Below are 20,237 nucleotides of genomic sequence, written 5' to 3' on the forward strand. Positions count from 1 at the left end.
CTGCTGAACAGACACGTCCCAGCCGCCACCTACGGAGACGGAGAGCAAAGACACGCGTGTGAAACCGCAGCCGGAGCTGCACCGAGTCCCCGCAGCCGCGCTGCAGCCCATTTGTCAGTACGGCAAAGTGCTGCCGCGGGAATGAAACAGTGCTGCCGGGCATGCTCATGATTTCACCGCATTTTATTTAACAACGTGTTATTTTTTACTTATATTTAAGTGCAGAAGCTCCAATGTGTTCCAAATTTGCCCAGCACAGAGGGAACACAGGGGAAAAAGAAAAAAAAGTCCTTCTAATGTCAGACTTAAGAACTTGTACTGACTTTTTCAAGGCAATTAAATAAATGAAATGAAGGTTTGTTTCTTTTTTCAAACGAGAGGTAGGGAAGCACGGGGAGAAGGAAACACTGGCAAATCTCATTGCAGCACCTGCTTTAGATCCATCTCAGAGAGATGAGGAGATCGCTGTAATCCACATGGTGGAGGTTCCAGTCCGGCACAGTCAAAGCTTCCTTAAGCCGAAGGTGGCTCCCAACTGCTCGGCTGCAGTTTGGTGGGGTTTGTTTTTTCCAGATGAGGTTTTCACAGTCTCTGTATTACTCAAAGGTTTTGGAAGAGGATTGGGAGTTGGCAAATGCTCTCACAGTATCAAAAAGTCTTTCAAAAATGAGTTTGCTAGAGGGAAGAGTGTGGTGTGTTAAGGACAGACCGTTCGCGCTGGGTCGCCGGTCCAGCCGGCCGCACCACGTTGCTCATGAACGATTAGAGGTAGGTGTGCTCAGACGGTGACCTTCTCCATTACGCTGTCCGTGACATGCACCTCGTCGGCTTGTACCGTCACCGTGGCCGACTGGCCGCAGATGTGCTGGTGGTCCTTCCAGTCCTGCGAGGGGAGAGCAGAGGGAAAGGCCATGAAGAGAAAGGGCCCTTGGAAAGCACAAAAGCACCCCGGGCCCCAAGAGAAGCCCTGTCTGAGAAGCGCTTTCTCCAGCACAGATGGGCTGAGCAGGTCGCTACTGCTCGGCCAAACGAGACTAATGACGGACAGGAAAGGAGCCACATACTGGGTCAAGGCTAGAGGCGGATACAAACTAAGCAGAATGCTGGCTTCTCAACCCAAAATCCAAACCAGGACATCAATGTCAATTAGGTTTTGGAAATTTTACTAAGACAGAGTGAGAGTTAAACCCTCTCCTGAAAGGCAGCTCACTCCGAGCGAGCGCTCCCGAAGGACAGCACCATACAGGGGGTCTTAGTTCAGCCATGGCCAAGGAGAGGAATACAATTTCTCCCAGGATTTACTGCCTTTCGCTTCTCATCTGCACTAACAGAACACTCCTCTAACTCGCGCAACCCAGAGGCCGCACATCACAGCTCACGAACACAGGGGGAATCTCAAGGAATGGGTTACGGGCGAGCACTTCAGCCTCATGCCCTGCCACAGCGCAGAGCACCAGCCACAGGCAGGCAGACGTCTGCTCAGAAGTGACGCGCTCTCTAGGAGGGGACAAAAGGTGGGTACTTGGTGGCGTTTCCCAGTGCACTTTGTACTGAGAGGACACCAGGGTGGCGTTACTGTCCCTGGGACGCCAGGGCAGGTAGGCTGTGTGGATTTTCTGCAAGACGCATTTGGTCTTTCTTTGTATTTTTACTCTTTCTGCTGTGCAGACAGGGAACTTGGCCACCATTACGCTCTGTTACAGGCAAAAGGAACCAGTCAAAATTCTAGAGCTACTCAATACACCCGGCCTCAGCTGATTCAGACAGAACTTGGACAGCCCGCGAACTGCAGCCCTGGCCAAACTAAATCACCCTTTCCTCTAAAGCAGAGTGCCAGGGGTCTTTGTATGGAACCTGTGCCAAACATGAAGCACAGCAGCTTCCTCCACCATACTTCCTCATACCTGTTTCCACACCTCCCGTGTTCAAAATCTTACAGTTTGTCCCACTGCACCATCTGTAGCATCACAAATAACGTAAAGAATAACAGCCCTGTGTCCTCAGTGGCAGAGCAGGAGCCCAGCTCACCAGGAAGCGGCAGGGAGGGGTTGTAAAAGTGCTCCCAGGGGACTGCTCCCCACAGCTCCCAGTGAGGTGTCCACGCTCTCGTTGCTGGTGGTGCTCTGATTTTTAGATCACCTTTGAGAAGGGGTGTGCAAATCTCGAGACCTTCCCTACCCATTTGGTCCGGACCCTGCCCTGCAGACCTGCCCCGTCACTAGCCTTGCTCGGCGACCCAGCTGGCAGGGTGGGTTCGGGATGCTGGGGCTGCCGACCCCGTGCAAGGCTTGTGCTCCGGCTGCCCCCACCACACAGCGCGTTCCGCTGCCCGTTCTTCTCACTGTCCTTACACCCACCAGGCGACAGGCAGAGCTGTCTGGCTCTCCCCAGGATCACACTGCCCTCTCTGGACAACTGAAACTGCAACTCCCAAGCAACCTCGTACCTTCCGCTGGCAGAAAGTGGAGCAGTAGTTGACTTTGTGGCATCCTGTGCACTCGTTCGTTGCCTCACGACCGCAGTTGACACAGGACTGCTGTGACAATGGATGGGAAAGAGACAATGTCAGAGATAATGACAACAGGGAGATCACCAAAGTGTAATACAGGTGCTGTAACATGACGTGATGCAGGAGCAGTGGTAAAGCCCCCATTTCCCAATATATCCTCCACACACGAACACAAAACAAAGTGGCCCGCTGGCTTTTGGACATGCCTTCAGAGACCCCTTCTCCTCGCCACGTTAGCAGGGATCTCTCCTTTCCTTTCTGGAGGGCGAGATGCCCTTCAAAACCACGGGCGAGATACTGAGTGGTCACGGAAATCTGTCCCCAGTAACTTGACATGTGTCTTACCAACCCCGGCCGCGTTGCCGGGGGCTTCTGCAGGAGTCAGTCTTAGCCCGGGGCAGGCGTGTGCCCAACAGCAGCGTACAGGCTACACACAGGCCACCCATACCCAACCTCGGAGTTTATCTCAAACGTAAAGTTTTAAAGGCAGATTTGGCTGGTGGTTCTGTTTATAATATATAATCCTGTGTATCTCTGAGAGAGGCTCTGAGGAAGGACAAGAGCAGGCGTAAGGATGGGACGCTTCAGTTTAATCTTTCCCTGGTTTTTGAGAGGAAAAAGGCACTAGGGGCTGCCAGTCAGCAGCACGACTACATAAGCAGTGTCCCAAGAAGGAAACAGAAGACAGAGGTGTAAAATTAAGAAGGCTATAACAAGAGCAAGGACTTAAACCTGGAAGCAAGGTGAGATACGATACATGGATGAAAAATCACACCTGGTTTTTAAAGGCTGTTTTTGTGTCTATCGCTTTAATCTTGTATCAGTGACATCAATTAACATAACCTGTATATTTAGGTGGAAATATCATTGAACTACCACAAAAATAAGCACTTCACAGAGCGTTCTGTTTCCAACTCATTAAATTACTGACAAATCATTAGCACGTCGGAGCAGCAGTGTGAGGCCGTGACAGGGAGCGTTTCTCGGCTGTGAAAGTGTCGCAGGCGTCTTTAGTTCCACCGGCTCCTTCCCTTTTGAGCATAACCAATCTAACAATCAGCGCCCTGATTAACACCGAGTTCATCACGCCGTCTGCTCACACCTGACCCATGTACCTACAGTTAACAGTTGGTGTGACTGAACTATATTTGTATTCCTGACATACAGCCGGGAAATCAGGCCACCAAAAAGGGGCTGAAAGCTGCTCTTTGGGACTTGCAAAGCCCGTCCCAAAGGGACACTTAATGAGGCTGTTCATAACCTGCGCGGTGTTGGAAAATGCTGCAAATACACAGTGCCCGCAGCTGTACCTGGAGATCTTAGACAGAACGAGTAGCACATACAGCCGTAAGGGCTGAAATCATGGGTCTGAACTATCTCAACTCACGCTCCCGTTCCAAAAGCCAGAGGGAATCACGCAGTTTTGCAAACCCGCTGACAGGACCAAAAGGACGAGAGTTTCCTTCCTCTCAGGCCTGAGTGAGAGCCATCCGTCAGAGCTGCAGTGCCGTCACTCAGGGGAGTGAGACTCACTAACCCAGCCAGAGGACAATAACGGATTGTGAAAACCTGGAAGGCCTGGGAAAGGGGACACTCTGCTCAAACATTACTCCCGCTAGCGAAAGATACGCAATACAGAATACGTGACTTCAGTAGCAATGATAAAAGCCTCTGCACCTTTAAATGGAACAAGACAAAGAACAAAAGACTCTTGATAAAATATGAGACACCCCCAGCTTACCTTGATGATGATTTCTGTTTTCCCATCCACATCTTCTGTTTGTTGAAATAACTGGTTCTGATATTGCTGCAAAGAAAAATACAGCGGACTTGTCATCTGACAGCCAGAGTACGACGTGAGGGGTTGAAAAGGCTGCTCTGCACGGAGGGTCCCGACACTGAGCTTGCTTCTGGCAAGCCCCGAACTGCAGTTGCAAGAGGACAGAGGGGAACCTCACTCCTCCCTTCTAAGAGAGGGACACGGTGCCCTTATGTGGAGACAGATGAAGAAGCCTGTGAGGAAATGGCCTGAGGTGACAAAGTGCCAGTGAAGTCCAGCATTTACTCAAACCCCACGCTCCCCACTCCATCCAGCCAAGCACTCCTTAATTGCCATGAGGGAACTACACACAACCCCCACGAGAACCTAACAAGTTAGCAAAGGAAACACAAGGAAAATGCCAGGGTAACAGGGCCAAGTGCCATCTTCTTGGGCCAAATTTTGGGTTCAGTTGAGTCATCCTAATCCACTAACAGGCAAAAACATCAGAAGGGACAGCATAGCCCAACACAATGGATCGGGGAAAAAAACAGACAAAATTAACACACTTAAGACTTAGGAACAGCATCAACCATCACCGTTATTCCTCCCTTTACTAAAAGCATAAAAGGGCTTCCGAGCAGTTTTGGAATTAAGCACTCCTCTGGAGGTGACTTTCAAAGCACGTTTCAGGCGTGTTGCAGGTTTACTCCAAACCAGTTCAAGTCCAACCAGGCGCTGCTCCACCTATTGCCTGGCCACGCTCAGCAGCCAACGCTGCCGAGAGACGGGAGTCCTAAAACAAAGGGATTCAAACCCGATCCCGATTTGCTTATGTGCTAACCCTGGTTTAAATTTATTGGGAACAGTTAAAAAGTAAGAAAAAACCTGAACCCCCACCTTCAGCCAAAGCAGGTTTATCCAGGAGTGACCATGACCCAACGTATAAGGAGATTAAAGGCTTAATTTACAAGTGTCTCTATGACCTGCCATCAGAGTATTTATTCTCCTCTGAAATCACAACCTTCAAAACCTTTACATTACCATGACACAAATTCAAATTAAAAAACTCCAGGGGGATGGAGGAGGCGGCAGGGAAACCTCTTGCTGCAAGGGGCGTGATTGGGTTCTGCCATTATTTGACAAATAGGCCAGACCAGGCTAATTAGCAAGACAGGACACAGGCACAGCATCCCCAGCGCTTCCAGTACTGCGCAGGCGAAGTGTGCATCACGTCTATGGAAACTGCAAAATTACTATTTTGAAAACCAAAATTGTGCCCAACTTAAAAGCACTCTTGTGAAGACAGGGAATACAGCGGCGCGCTTGAGAGGTGGCCTCTGTCCTAAGAGTCCTGCTAAGCCTCAGGAAGAAAATGACCTTGATTCTTCAGAGAATCACGAACGTCAGTGAGCACCGGCTGTGGAGAAGCTGGAACTCAACGCTTCATGCCGCGGCCTCTGCCAGCTGGCACACGGGTAGAGAAACTGGGGATTCTTCAGGAAAGATTAAAACGATTTTTCCACTGTTAAGTGAAAGATCAATGATCCGTGTTAAAAGTACTGGCCTAGGAAAACTGTGAAATGTTTCTAAACTTCTTTTTAGTGACAAAAGTGGAAATACAGATACCAAAGCACGCGGTGAGCTGGCATTTCAACCCAGCTTGAAAACTTTGTGCACATAATCCCAGCTACTGTCCCCTCCGCAACAGCCAGGCAGTGACAGTGCCGGGGCTGACCATGCTGAATTCCAGCTCTGCCCAAATGTCGCAGATCCAGAATTAAACCCCTTCCCACCACCAAGACTCCACTTCATCCTCTGCAAGTGTGGCTAATCCTGTTCCCCAGGGAGACTGCCAACATCAAGAAGGACATCAAGAGGAAGCCTCTGTCCTTGTCTGAGCCACAGCAGCTCCTCCTCCTCCGCTCTCAGCCCCCGAAACCTGCTGATGGAAACCGCACGTTTATCCCCCCACTTCGTCTCCTTTTTCTCTCCGCCCGCAGCGAGTCCTCTGGTTCCGCTCAGCCCATGGTGTGAAGAATTCAGGCCATTCAGAAACTATGGAGAAGGCAAAGGTGTGGTAAGGGAGAGGATCAAGCCAGACACATCCAGATCTCTCATAAAACCAGCTCCAGAAAACCAATAACCTCCAATTCTGAACTGTTTTCACCAGTGCTTTGGGGTACATAAACCATTATTTGCTTACTAGAGCTACCTTTCTTGAATGCCCGACCCTTTTTGGGTTAATTTCATACTCTCTAGCCCTGAATTGTTTTAATCTTTCTAAAAAAGAATTCAGATGGTCCAGCTGTTAGCTGATTTAATCTTCCACCTTGTTTTCAATGGGCTGGGCTCCAAAGGCATCACTGCATGACCCAGAGAGAGGCTATTTCAATTAAAGCGCTTGTCAGATTTTGACACCGATTTTTTAAAATTTATACAGAGTAACTGTTCAACACGTTTCCTGAATATCTACATTATCTTCCAGCCATGCCTTCTGGCAGAGAGTTTGGTGAGTTCAGGTATTCTCCCCCTCCTGAAGTTTATCTGCTAGAAACGATGGCTTAATGCACGCTCAAAAAACCTACTCTGCCAAAGCCCCCAGGCCTTGGTGTGACCGTCGCTGAGCCGCTCCTCTGGGGCCAGTCCTGCAAGTTCTCAAATATCTCCTGGAAGAGACACTGAGCCCTTGCTGCCCCACTCGCTCTCTTCCTAAATGGTTTTCGCTAAAACAAAAATGCAGCGAAGCCAACATTCCGATGGCAACCAAAGGATCAGATTAGTCACAAGCTAATTAATGACGACAGTGGAGAACTTTCTCTTAACAGCTGCGTGAAGTTCTGACAGAGCAGCTCTATTTAATGAATGCCATGCAAAATGCTGCAATTCAGAAAAAGCTTACAAATATTTTGTTATTTTCATTTTTTGCAATAAGCATGACACTTTTTATTTTAGAAGTTGATATAAACACGGAGCTGGACAGGTTATGGTTTGCTTTTCTTCCCGAATATCGCTTCACGAGACTTCTAGATACATGAATGGAACTGGATTTGGTGTCTTGGACTCTAGAAGAATTTTGTTTCAGAAGAAATTATTGCCAAAGAGATATTTTCTTACATGCGGGAATTGTAGATTTCGGGTTTACAAATGGCCCTTATTTCTAGGACTTACAAGGTTAACACTTTTTTCCAAGAGCCTTTTACCCAGAGATCCTTCCGCTTTGCCAACGGCTCTGCACGGCCCCTGTGCAGGAAGCGTTATCCTGACGTTAAAGAGCAGGCTGAGGCCCAGCGAGGCCAAGGAGTTACCTCAGGGCATCTAAATAACTTGTGGCAAAGATGGAAACAAAATCTGGAAGAGATCCTCAGTCTTGAGATTTGCCCAGCCAACCACGACCCTTCAACAAATGTACAGGAATTAAAAAGGCCAGAGACAGCAACGGAGGGCGTGCGAGGACTGACAAATGACAAAATGATGCGCAAGCAAAACTCTGCTGGTGAAACCTTCACCTCCAGCCTTTGGCATCTGACCTACAGTTTCCTCAGAACAGCTAAGGACGCCCCCGGACCCTGACTCAGGGCGTTCTATGGCTGTAATCCTGTCGTAGGGAGGCAGAGTGAAAACCCCTCGTGTCAGACATGAGAGAGAGTGGAAGGCAAGTGTACGTTTCCGTATTTTCTGGAATCGCCCGTGGTGACAGGCATTTGCATTCCACTGCTGTACAGCCTGACACCCAAACGCTCAGCCCCCCGCAATTCCGCCCCTCTTGTTGCTTTTGGGGACTCTGTATCTAGGTACCGCCACGTGTTCGGAACTGCAATTAGGGATCCAATCCTCCTGCAAAATCCAGATTAGGCATGCCATCTTAAGGAAGAAACGTGACTGTAGATGCTTCTAATTTATGCTGCACTTATAATTTTTTATGGTTTTCCCCTGTTACATTTAGCAGATCCCCTTCCTGCCACAGTTCCTCTCTGATGTTGGCATTGCCACCTTCAAAACGATATAAATGAAGGGAATAATGTATTCCTAAAACTCCTTTGAACAGTCCTGAATGATATCATTAGCAAGCGTGACCAGAATGAAACCGTGATGTCCGCTCTTTGACTTCACAGATAAGAACATAAGCCTACAGGCAGCACAAACGCCTCCCCTGCGCAAAAGAAACTTGGAGCAAACGCCTGACTTTCACGGTTCAGAGCTCTGCAAGTCCCATGAGCACTTACCGATGCTCAGCACAGAGCACAACTTCCGATATTTAAAGCCAAGGCAACCAAACTGCTGCTATATGGGAGCAGACTGGCTCATTTGTGGTATTTAATGAACTCCAAAGCTCATTAAATACTAAGTATAATAAGTGAAACACATATAGATTTGCAATATACAACAAAGCATATAAGCTGTGATTAAAAATCCTTAATGCTTAATTCATTGCTCTCTAGGAAGACTGAAACAGAACTAGCACACGAGTTAAGCGTTTGCTGTTCTTGCCACTTCTCCTCTACTCTCTAAAACTTGGGGCTGCTTCAGACCTCCTTGAAGGGCAGGTACAGACAGTGCTGTCCCAAGTGCTCCGTCCTGCTCCTCCGTCGGGAGGCAGAGGCACCTCCCTGCTCAGCGTGGGTGGCAGAGGGACAGGGATACGGTCACCAGATCAAAAGCGCTTGAACTCAACATCCTCGACAGCTGGGACACCGAACTGGGGAACAGCTCTGCACTGCTGTGAAAATTAAAGATACATATTATTCACAGTCACGGCAACGAAGTTTGTGTATCCACTTGGGAACGAGCCCGCTCCCAAGAGACTTCCTTAATCCTGCTATGAACTCCTCTTCCAGGAAGAGCTGAGTCTACAGCTCTGTTGTAATTTAATCTGTTGTAGGGCCTTTGCTGCGCAGCTCTGATACAATGACACAATCTCTCACTTCTAAATACCTGGGACCATGCTGCTGCACAGAAATTCTGCAAACCGGTGGCTCTCCTACCGAGCAGCACCCACACCGCTGCGCCCACCCTCCCCGCCAACCGAGCAGGGGGCGAGACGGCTCCCCCCGTTCCTCAGCCCTTGGAAGTTCTGTCGGGGTAACAAGCACAACGTAGTGACAAAGCACCTATTTCCTTTGTATTAAATTGGCTCAGCAAAAATCAACAACCACCAAGGCAGGAAGACACCTCTTTCTCCCCCTCCTATAACTTAACCATCAAAAAAAGCGGTCTGACCACACACACGCCTAGGGTGGGAAAGCGACTTCTGTTACACACCAGGGAAACATTCATGAAATCAGAAAAGCTCCTCTGGCCAACACAAAAGCAGACAGCCAATTATTTGACATTTATTGGAATTACTTCCAATGCCAGCCCTGTACCCCGAAACCCAGAGTTTTTTCCAAAAATGGAATTCACTAGAAGGAATTCAGAAATAGCTATCTGCAGTATCATCCGCAGGGCTCCAGATGCTGGCACACGGCAGCAAGCTTGAGAATTGTTATTTGGATATTAAAAAAATAGCACCATGAGCAAGTGTTTTTATCAAAATACAAAACTGTTGACGTACCCGCTACACAAGAAGCATGATAAGACACACAAGTTGTGTAACTGGGGATTCAACAGTTACTGGGAAAGGGACTTCCTTTGGAAATAAACACATGCTCATCCTTGCCTTGTAAAGTCAGCGCTTTAATCAACAGACAGGAGGGATTTTAACTCCCATTCCCGGGGCAAAAAGAAACTAGAATTACGCAGAAGTGAGCTGGATTTGGATCGGAGGGTGGGGGGAAGGGCTCTGAACAACCATTCCAGAGACAACGGTAAGGATAAACAGAAGGGAAGACAGCACAGAAAGTGGAAACAGAGCAGAGAGTGAAGTTAAATAAAGTCAGATGTTCATCTCTAAACTGTGTCAAAGCTGCCAGTTTTGGGGTATTCCAGGTTTTCACACGCAGGTTTTTAGCAGCAGATGGCCCAAACCTGGACAGCAGCACAAACACCCATTCTGCCCAGGCAGGAGGCAGGGAAGAATTAGACTCTCAACATGTCACACACCTGCACATCAAGGATGCAGCGTACAGAAGAGTTTAGCAGAGACAACGTGGCAAAGAATATCAAAGACGCTGCAAGGACTGTCCTAGGGGTGCTCAGCTCTCAGCAAAGTCTTCCCACACACATTTCTTCAAGGTCTCTTGCTGCACACTCGTGCCTATGAATTCAGTGGAAAGCTGACGTTAGCAATAACGCCAATGGCAACAGCAGATAGTGTGGTGTACAGGAGGGAGGTCATCAGCTAATGACAACGACACCAGTTTCACAGTACGTTGCACCCCACCTCTCTCCCTCAAGTCCACACCAGCAGCTGTGGATGGGGGGGAGAAGGGGAACGCATTTGGCAGTGCACTGAGTCACATTCAGGGGCCATGCGTGAGCTGGTGTTAAGAAGACTCCAGGGTCCCTACCTACCGTGCATCAATGAAAGAGAAGAACAGCGGGAAGAACAGGGCAGACCTTGTAGATAATCCCTCAGAAAGGAGAGAAGGGCCACCAGGTACAAGCCAATACTCCAGTAACGCCAGCCGGCCCTTCAGTCTTACCACAAGACTCATGTGAGATCAAGCTTTGCTTGCACAACGCTCAGCAAGACACCTCTAATTGTACTGCTTATCTTCCCCATAAACTCTACAGCTCACTGTTCTTTTCATCCCTCTGCCTCTTCAGGCCACCAGAAGCCTCTTTGATAGCCCTGCTCACTTGGCATGAAGAGAGCAGCCACAGCATGGCTGAACACTCACCATCTTTCCTGTACGAGGATTCAGAGTCCACATCTCATAAATTTAAGGATGGCTGACAGGAGAGCTCAGGACTCGTAACACCAAACAGTTTGTACTATTGGCCTGCTACCCACACCTCTTGGAATCCCAGAGCACTCTACTCCTTTCCCCATCATACAAACAACTCAGAAAGATTTATCTTGGTAATACCACTCTCGAGACATTGAGAAACAGCTTCTGAGGGCTACCACTGTTCTGGCCAGTGACAACCAGTGAGGTATTATTCTGTTCATCACTCAGCCGAAAAGATGCCCTTGGCTGAGCCATCTCACCTCCTCTGGCATAATTACCTCTTTCCTCTCCACATCAGCTTGAATTTTCGCTTGCGTGACCGCAGCCTCGCGGAAGGAGGAGCTGGCCTGTTTGGCCTGCTCAATGAGAGTCTTCAGCTGCTGGGCGGTGTTGAGCAGCGAATTGACCATCTCTTCCAGGTACAGCCAGCTCCGCTGCTCCGTCACTTCCAGCCCGTTCACCACTGAAGGGGATATGGCTTTGGTGGGGGTCGTGGGGGGCACTGCCAGGGCAGGGAGTGAGGTTAACACTGAATATGAAGAAAGAAAAAGAAAATATAGAGAATTAGGGCGTTTCATTTCCATAAAGTGTGGGGGTGTGAGTTTGTTGTGTTGGTTGGTTGCTTTTTTTTTTTTTAAATACGGTCTGCAAAGATTTCCAATCCGGCTGAGTTTTTGCTGAACAGACTTATCTTCTGTGACCCAAAGGGCACAGAATCGGTCTGTGCAGAAGAAGCCTTTGGGGCGCTCTCAAACCCAGAGAACAGAAGAACATGTACTGCTGACCCTACTGTCTACTCGAGGAAGGAATTAAGCCCTCCTAGCACTGCTGCACGATGTTTCCCTTATCCATCGCTAAGTAAAGTTATAATAAATCATTCAGTGACCAAAACCGTCAAGTTTTCTGAAACATCCTGATGTCACTGTTGTCCCAACAGAAATGATTTAAATAAATACCTCTGCTCTGTGTGTACATTGGCATCTTGCACACTGGGTAAACAACCCTGCTTCAGGACATCACTATGCAGATGTCAATTCTTACGTTGCACAACTGCAAAAAATAGGGACTGATCCACACCACACACCCCTACACCTCCTGGACTCTGATCTTAACCATAACCCTGGCCAAAGACTGCAATAAAACCAAGCCAGTTATCATCACCTCAAAATTACACGTATTACAAACATGCACTATCCAAAAACACCGGTTGAGAAGCCTTTTAAAAAAAAAAGCCCTCAACAATTGTAATTTCCTTGGACCCCTTCATCCTACATCCTACCCAGAAAACAAACTATGGGCATAGAAATACATGCACCACACTGAAACACCAAAAATTTGAATAAAAGGTATTCACAGCTATATGCATCTGTTTCAAATATTCCGAACAGCAATGCTCATTGCGGCTCCGAAACCTCTCCTTGCCTAATCCCAAAGGCGAGAGCGGGTGTATACAGTCCAGATGGAAGTTTTAGCTTCAGACACTAACATCTCCTGACATTTGCTTTACATTTACTGTGTCAGACAGTTCTCAAGAAAGCAATTTCTTGTCTACGGCCCTTTCCTCCAGAATCCTAACTACAACTCTTCACTCTCGTATAAACTAGAATGCCACAGGTATGAAACAAAATACAAAAGCACAGAAGCCCAGCAATACTTCTAAATATATGGCAAGGGGCATTAAAAGAAGAAAAAAACCCCAATTATTTGGGTTTGCAGCTTTTGCTGCCTGTTGCAGCCTTTACTTTTTCATACCCTAACCATAATCTTAGCAGTAACTGCCGTTTGTAGGAAGCCACCAGGACGAAGCTGAACTCCTGCCCTGGTAACCTCATCACACTTGCCTTGAACTTGCCTCCAACTCCCTCAATTATCAGGGCTCCGCAGTCCTCCCTTTCCCGAAGCCTGTGTTAGAAAATTAAAGTTTTAGAAAACCAACAATGTCTGTCTTAGCCTTATCCTTGCAAACGTTTCAAAAAACCAGCAGCTGTTGTGTCACTAAAACATCTACTTTTCCCAACACTAGGCTTGCATATACAGTGGGAGACCACAGCGTGAGGAAATTAAATCTAGAACCCAACAATACACAGCACAAACTCACCTCAGGCCACATTTCCAGGAACAAACATTATCTGGCTTTACTTTTCCAAAATTTAACTCTTAACTCTAGCAATAAATACTCGCCATCTGCCATAAAATTAAGCCCAAGATATTCACATCTACCAATAGCTGACTCTAAATTCCTCACCAAATTGTTTATGAGAAAAGAGGGCACCACCAACACCGGGGCTGCGCAGTCCGATTACCCTAAAATGGACTAATAGTCTATTTCAGGATTTTTCCTCGCATCTTTAGGTAGGAGTTTCAGAAAAAGCACACAGAAAAAGCAGTAAATTCTGCAGGCTGAGAAACCACATTTCTTCCCAGAGTTCTGCATTGTCAAGGGCAGAGCTGATAGTATTCCAGGCACCAAATGCCAATTCGCTACCTTGACTTTTAAATAGTGAGCGACATGTTCATATAATAAACGCAGGACCGTTCCAACTGATGGATGCTGTGGCCCTCGGAGCAGCATGGAACACTGCCGGGAATATAACTTCAGAAGCGCTGAGGCATTTAAATCCTATTCGCATCCAACCAGTGTCTGCTCTCCCTTGAGAAGCATCACTCTGACACCTCTAGTGCCTCCAGCTTGTCCTCCCCTCCCCGCACCGCTGATGCTACCCACGATAATACACTGAGAACGTCCTTGAGCATCTGCAGCGTTACAAGGGAGCGCCTCGCAGACAGCACAGGCAGCGTCGGCGCCGCTGCTGTGTACTAACTACTGTTTTCATTAAAATGGACCATTCTTGGAGCCAGATCCTTTTCCTTGAAACCAGAGTTAAGAAATTTGCTAAAAGGGAAATTCCCGAACAAAATGTAGAGGGTGAAGCATCTGAAAGGCACTTTATTCTCATTTACTTTATTATCAGTTTCCCGTGGGCAGATATTGGCACGCTGGTCTGTCTAAGGTGGCTCCAGAAAGAAAGGCAGAAACAAGCCTCAAACCTCTCTCACACAGAACAGCAAACTGCACACCCTGGTTAAAAACACAGACCAGCAGACACCCCCCCATTCGGGGAAAATATCGTGACTACACATCAAACGGTACTTAAAATTCAACTGTATATACCATCCTGAAAAAACTCAACTGTAAATACTGTCCTGAACAGCAAAGGCCACCAGGCCTTCCTGTACCAGGCTGCAACTCCAGCAGTCCCGCTCACAGTGAACTTCCTCTTAGTAAAGCATCCGCAGACAAACAAGGCTTCTGGCAAGACTGCACTGAACACTGAATATCTTCCAAGAGATCAATTAATTTAAGTGTATTAACACTTTAACCCTTTTCAAGTCACACCCGGTAGTTTTTCACGCAAGCAGCAAAAGCTGAAATAATCCTGCACGGATTTGGAGAGAGAGAACAAATCCCAAACCCCACGGTACTGCAAGTCTCTGTGCATTAGATGAGTGACCTTTTCTGACAGACAGCATTGCAAGCTCACCACACGGGCAAACCCACATTTTACGCTCAACAGCCCTTAATTAAAACAGTAATTTCAATCCATTTGCACCTGACTAGAACTATTTGCCCTTAGATATGAGTAAAAGATAAACTGGTCTTTTATCAGTAGCTGTTTGCAGAAGAGCCTTTCCCACTCCTACATTTCCAGCAGAATACTTATCACAGCGTGGCATTTGATAACTTATCTAATGGGAATTACTTCCGATTCCTCATTTTGGCATAGGTGTATCAGTCAAGAGAAAGTATTCGCCAGTGAAAAAAATAAAAATCAATGTTTAATTAGTAACATCAAGATCTGACTAAGACTTAAAACCAACAAGATTTCATTCTGGACAGAGCAGGAACGCACTGTGCTGCTCCAAGTAAGTAAATAAAAGGTCATAGAGAGGGGAAAACACAGGCTTTAAAGAAGAAAGACTTCAGACTGCACAAAGGAATACAACACGTTTGCATGATCTTTTCTTGACATCTGAGAGAACAGTAACAGGGATCAAAACCTGCCTGTCTTACAGATGCTCTGTGTCAGCGAGATCAGGAAGTATCAGAGAAACTTCACAGAATCATAGAAATTAGAGAAGTAAAAGTCCTAAAAATCGCCTAATCCATCAGCCAGCCAGTGGCAGATCATTCCTGGCTATATCTCTTGTCCAGGCTCGATAAAGACACATAAAACAAGAACAACACTCCAAATTTGCAATTCCAGTTTCTTCAACACTTCCAGTTTCTACCAGTACAGGCAAATGAAAGGTCATTAAGTTGACGTAATATAATTACATTTGAAGAGGTATTTGATAATCAGTTTAAGCCGTCCTATCAAACACTAAAGGGCTAATTTGCACTCATCATTTCTCATGCCGTCTGTTCCTTTTTTACCCCAGAGTCTCTGTGACCCCAGCAGGGCAGGCTCTCGCTGCTCTTGTTAACCAGCACCCATCGCTCCAGCACAAAGGGATGGAAAAGTGACGTTGGATGGGAGAGCAGCACACCAAACCTGCCCAAAACTGCCTCCAGCACCTATCCGTGGATTCCTACACAGATGTGAGAACACTTAGAAAAGCTTCTGTGACCTAATTTTAAAGGGGGTGGTCTCCTCAGATGGAACACTAAATGTTTAGCCACAGTGCCCAAGTGGTGACAACAGCCTTGAAGCAAAAGCCTCAGGAAAGGCAGGGGATTGCAAGAGGATTCACGGAGCAGGATCGCAACAGCCTCCTCTGGTAGGAACCAACAAATCAAATTTCTCAACAACGGAGTGAAAAACTTTCCACAGAATGGAAAATCTGTTTTTCCAAATCTTAATAACCGCAAAACTCATAAGCAAAACAGAGAAATGTTTCTTTTTCTGCCTCAATCTTTCCCTTTGCTGAGAAAGAAGAGGAGAGTAAACTGAAGCACTGATAACTGCGTCTCACATTACAGACATAAACCGTACCAATTTTGGGATGAGAGGTTGGCAGTGCAGCTTCTGGAAAAGGCGAAATCTGACAGTTGTCCTGGTAACTTGGATAATGAGGCTCGGGGTGACTGACCCGGCACGGCGGCTGGACATTGGTATCTTGAACTGCAGAAAAACAATGGCTTTATGAATCACTGGATAACACAGCTGTCGGGCCGTTCTTACGCTTCTTTCACCCATATTTTTTTTACATTTTATACAAGTTTCTATACTCCACGATAATTCCAAGGGTTGCAAATGAGGAACAGTAGCATGATGCTACACTTAAAAGCAAGGCAGTCTTGCACTGATTTCATCTCTCTGCTTTCACTTTTGAAGGCACAGGTTACTGCCGTCTTCCCTCCCGCGCGCCTTTATATTTCCAATAATCACAGGACTCCAAACTATGGTTCTCAGAGCAGGATGGTTCCCTCAGCAGAGCTCACAACCCCATGTACGAATCAAATTGAAAGAACTTAAATATATGGCGTGCATTTATATTTTGTTTGACTTATTCTGGCATTTTTCACCTGGTTTCAACACTCAGATAGTTTTCCTTTTTTTTTGGTAGCATTTTAGGACAAGGGAGGAGTGAAAAAAATAGCAGAGGTGACCAGAAGACCCTAGAAATCAGCAGAGGTGTACATCAGCCGCTGCAACATCTGGACAAAAGGTCTAACTTCTTTTGTGCAACTGGTGAGATTTCAAGCTGCTGAAATAATTTCAAAGGAAGAACAGAGGGATACATATAGTGTCTCTCTGTAAGCTCTTGAGAAATAAATCCTTCGTGCGGCATTCAAAATGGTTCTTCCTATAGCAATGGGCGTCCAAACCTTTTTTTCTCCTTCTCTAGCAGACATACACCTGAACTCTTACCTGTGGCTCCAGTGAAAACATCACCCTGGGACGGACTTTCCGAGATAATTGCCGTGGCTTCCACTGTTGATGCACGGTCAAATGTCAGAGCACCGGAGGTAGTGATCTGTCCAGAAGGAGTCACGGTGACTGGAAATATTAGAAGTACTTTCATAATTAACACTCAGCGCAGAGGGCTCGGTTGTTTAGCTGTTGCTATCCCTGTTCCGAATCACCCAAAGGCAGAGAACTGACAGATCAGTAAACGGCCTGCGACACCCGAGTTTGGATCACGCCTATGACCAATGCAATCAGAAATGGGAATAAAAGCCCCATTTGGCTTTCGAAGGCGCTGCCGTCCTCCTGCAGGCCTCTGGTTATTCTCCAGGTGTGCAAGGCCATAACGTTAATTTAGAACATAATGCCTCCCAAATCACCACCTTTTCAATTATTGTATGAGCAATGACTTAACATCTACCATAAAGGTTCAGTGGGGCCACAAAACCCATCAGTTTCTGCGTGATCCTATTTTATTACAACTTTAGCAGTTCTTACTACTTAAATCAACATAAAAACCCTGGGGATTACAACGAATTCTGTGGCAGTTTGGTTAGCTGGACAGTTTTAGTTGCCTCTACACAGAGTGATGTAACATGCTTGGCCAATGCAAGGAACAAATCCCCATATCCTTTTGGATGAATATACCCGCGTGGCTCCAAAATGTTTAAAACCCTTTTTAAACAGGATTAATTAATCTGGCACCTTTAATTGGTGATGGGCTGATTCTGTGGCACACTGCTCAGCCAGAAGGATCTTTTCGCAAACAAAAATTCAATTTTAAGACATTGAGGCTACAGATTTACGCCTGCTGAAATCTGTGGCTGCTGCCAAAACAAGCAGTTCTCCTCTCTCCCAACGCCAGCATGAGCAAACGTGCAACCTCACAGCACCTCACGTTAATGAAGCCATATTTGGGAGGATTAAAAAAAAACCAAATAAACTCTACAGAATCCTTGTCTATTTCCCTTCCTCCTGTTGCTGGTAATCTAATCTTACTTTTGGCTGTTCTTTTTTGGATTTCTGTTGCTTCCTCAATTCACTTTGTAATGTTACCATCCAGATGATGCCAGTGTGATGAGAGCAGGAGGACACATGAATGTGACTGGGAACGTGTGAGCTGGATAAGCCTGCAAATTAATTTCTGTTCTCACACAGATGGTTTGACAATCAAACCCAGTAAGTAACAAAGCGTGTCCTGAATGCTAGAGAGGAATTTGCAGATGAAAGCGTCACCTTCTGCCTCTTTTCATTAACAACTTTCAGGCTGCGGATTTTATTCCAGCTGCTTAGGGCCTACTTTTCTACGTATTTCAAGAAATAGCACAAATCTTACTCCATAGCCCTCACCAGCTTCTGAAGGACAAAAACCAAGCTCAGGGGACGGAATGGTAATTTCCGGCAGAGCAAAAAAAGGGCCATCCTTTCCCTCAACCTCAATTGTCATTTGTGACAAACCTACCTGACAGACACTACGGACCAAGGCCAGGACTCCACGACTCCCCCCGCGCTGCCAGGCTGAGAGAGCAGGTAGAGGGAGGAAATATAACCCAGACCACTCTCAGAACAAAACAGGAAACCTACTGCTCACTGCAAAAGGATCCTAAGATGCTTAAAACCCAGTCTCCTGGAGGGCTAGAGCTGCGCTTTTTCCTACTTCACTTGCAGTCCCAATGTGGCAACACTGTGCTAGTTTCTACAAAATAGGAAGGGAAATTAGCTAAAGCCTCTGAGCCAATGAAACTGTCCAATGAAAAGGAAATGGCAAAAAAAAAGAGACATTTTTCTCAGTTGGCTAGTTCCAAGGGGCCACTGATTGATATCTAGCGTGGCAATTCTTCATCAAAAAAGGGAAGCAATTTTTTCCAAAGAACCTACATGTAGTAGCAGCTGTGGCAGGAAGCAGAGTGATGTTTTTGGGGCAGTCCTTCTTCACGGGAGTTGCAGGCATTTCATTTTCTTTTTTCCGCCTTTTATATGGTACAAAGAGTCGTACAGGGCCACTCTAGGCAAAACAGGCAAAAAAAAAAAAGAAAAGAAAAAAGGAAAAGGCATTAGCTGAAGCACCTCTTTGGGGACTTTGGGTTTAATCTCATCTTTGCAGATGCAGCTAAGGTCAAGCAGCACGTATTCCCATGGAAGATGTGTGGTTTGCCACAATTGACCAAAAAGCTCCTACTTCTCCAAGCCAAAAGAAGTCTGAAAAAAATGTTACAATCAGCTCCCTCCATCTGCAGAGGAACAGATTCAGCCTCTTCCCACTATGATTTAAGGAGCAGAAACAGGCAAATAATTAACTGCTGGCCAAGGTGGTGGAAGAAAAGAGAACAAGAGTGAGGGGAAGAGAGGAAGCAGTTAGTTTCAGGTCTAGGAAACAAGCAAATTATCCAGTTCATAGCAGAAAAGAGATGCAAAACATTACCTCAAGTCAAACTGAAGACTTCTGCTTTCAGGACTTCATTTTTGAAACAAACAAACAACAAACCAAACCCCAAACCAACCAACCAACCAACCCACCCACCCAAACAGTTTAATACGAAAACATGGACCCAGCATGAAATATTACATTACTACCTTTTAAAACATTTTTTCCAGCTCAAAAAATTGTAAAATTTCAGTCAAAAATCACAAATAGCTGTGACATCTACAAAAGACATTTTACATAAATAATTCAGGAGAAAAAAAAAAGGAAGGAAAAAAATTAAGTATCACCCAGTTTTACTGAGGCTGCTACGCAATAGTGCTAGCAGTTCCTTATCTCCTTTCTTTACGAAGCATGGATGAAGCACACTGCAACCATAGTACTCATGAACATTACTAGGACACTCATAACCTACTTGCAAATAGCTGTGGCAGCTTGATTGATTAATTGTTTTAAAACGAACGGCTATAAAACCTACAACTCACCAGAGTCATGTCATCACAGCAGGCAGCACAAGTACAAGAGGCAGCGTGAGGATTTAAAATCCCATCCTGAAATTAGAAGATTACTAGTTCAGCATGAGTCACCAAAACCACTGAGAGCAGGAGCGTATTCTGCTAAAAGATTCAGCCAGCCCCCAGAGAGACGCAGCCGTTCCCTCCCAGGGACCCCACGCAGAGGCCAGATCTCCTACATGATAGTATAGTGGATGGGAGGAGAGCGAAGGAAGAACAAACAATTTTCAAATCAAAAGGCAAGGATGTATGAATTTGAGACTTGATAAAAGTTTCTGCCCAAGCAGAAA

The 20,237-nt window shown here is 46.3% G+C and overlaps 1 protein-coding gene across 2 annotated transcripts in view; it reads right to left on the reverse strand.

Moving 5' to 3' along the window:
* DEAF1 (DEAF1 transcription factor) overlaps window positions 1–20,237 on the reverse strand; it is a 26,905-nt gene continuing 6,668 nt past the window's right edge. The window contains exons 6-13 of one of the 2 annotated variants that reach the window (XM_063331819.1): window positions 19,918–19,983; window positions 18,889–19,015; window positions 16,975–17,103; window positions 16,096–16,224; window positions 11,380–11,630; window positions 4,251–4,316; window positions 2,447–2,533; window positions 1–883 (exon numbers count right to left, since the gene is read on the reverse strand). In XM_063331819.1, coding sequence (XP_063187889.1) covers window positions 779–883; window positions 2,447–2,533; window positions 4,251–4,316; window positions 11,380–11,630; window positions 16,096–16,224; window positions 16,975–17,103; window positions 18,889–19,015; window positions 19,918–19,983 — 960 coding nt within the window. In that variant the 3' untranslated portion in view covers window positions 1–778. Of the gene's footprint in view, window positions 884–2,446; window positions 2,537–4,250; window positions 4,317–11,379; window positions 11,631–16,095; window positions 16,225–16,974; window positions 17,104–18,888; window positions 19,016–19,917; window positions 19,984–20,237 lie in introns of both variants that reach the window. The other variant, XM_063331818.1, reaches the window with a different exon arrangement.

Source organism: Chroicocephalus ridibundus, chromosome 4 (assembly GCF_963924245.1).
Source record: "Chroicocephalus ridibundus chromosome 4, bChrRid1.1, whole genome shotgun sequence".
Lineage (NCBI taxonomy): Eukaryota > Metazoa > Chordata > Aves > Charadriiformes > Laridae > Chroicocephalus > Chroicocephalus ridibundus.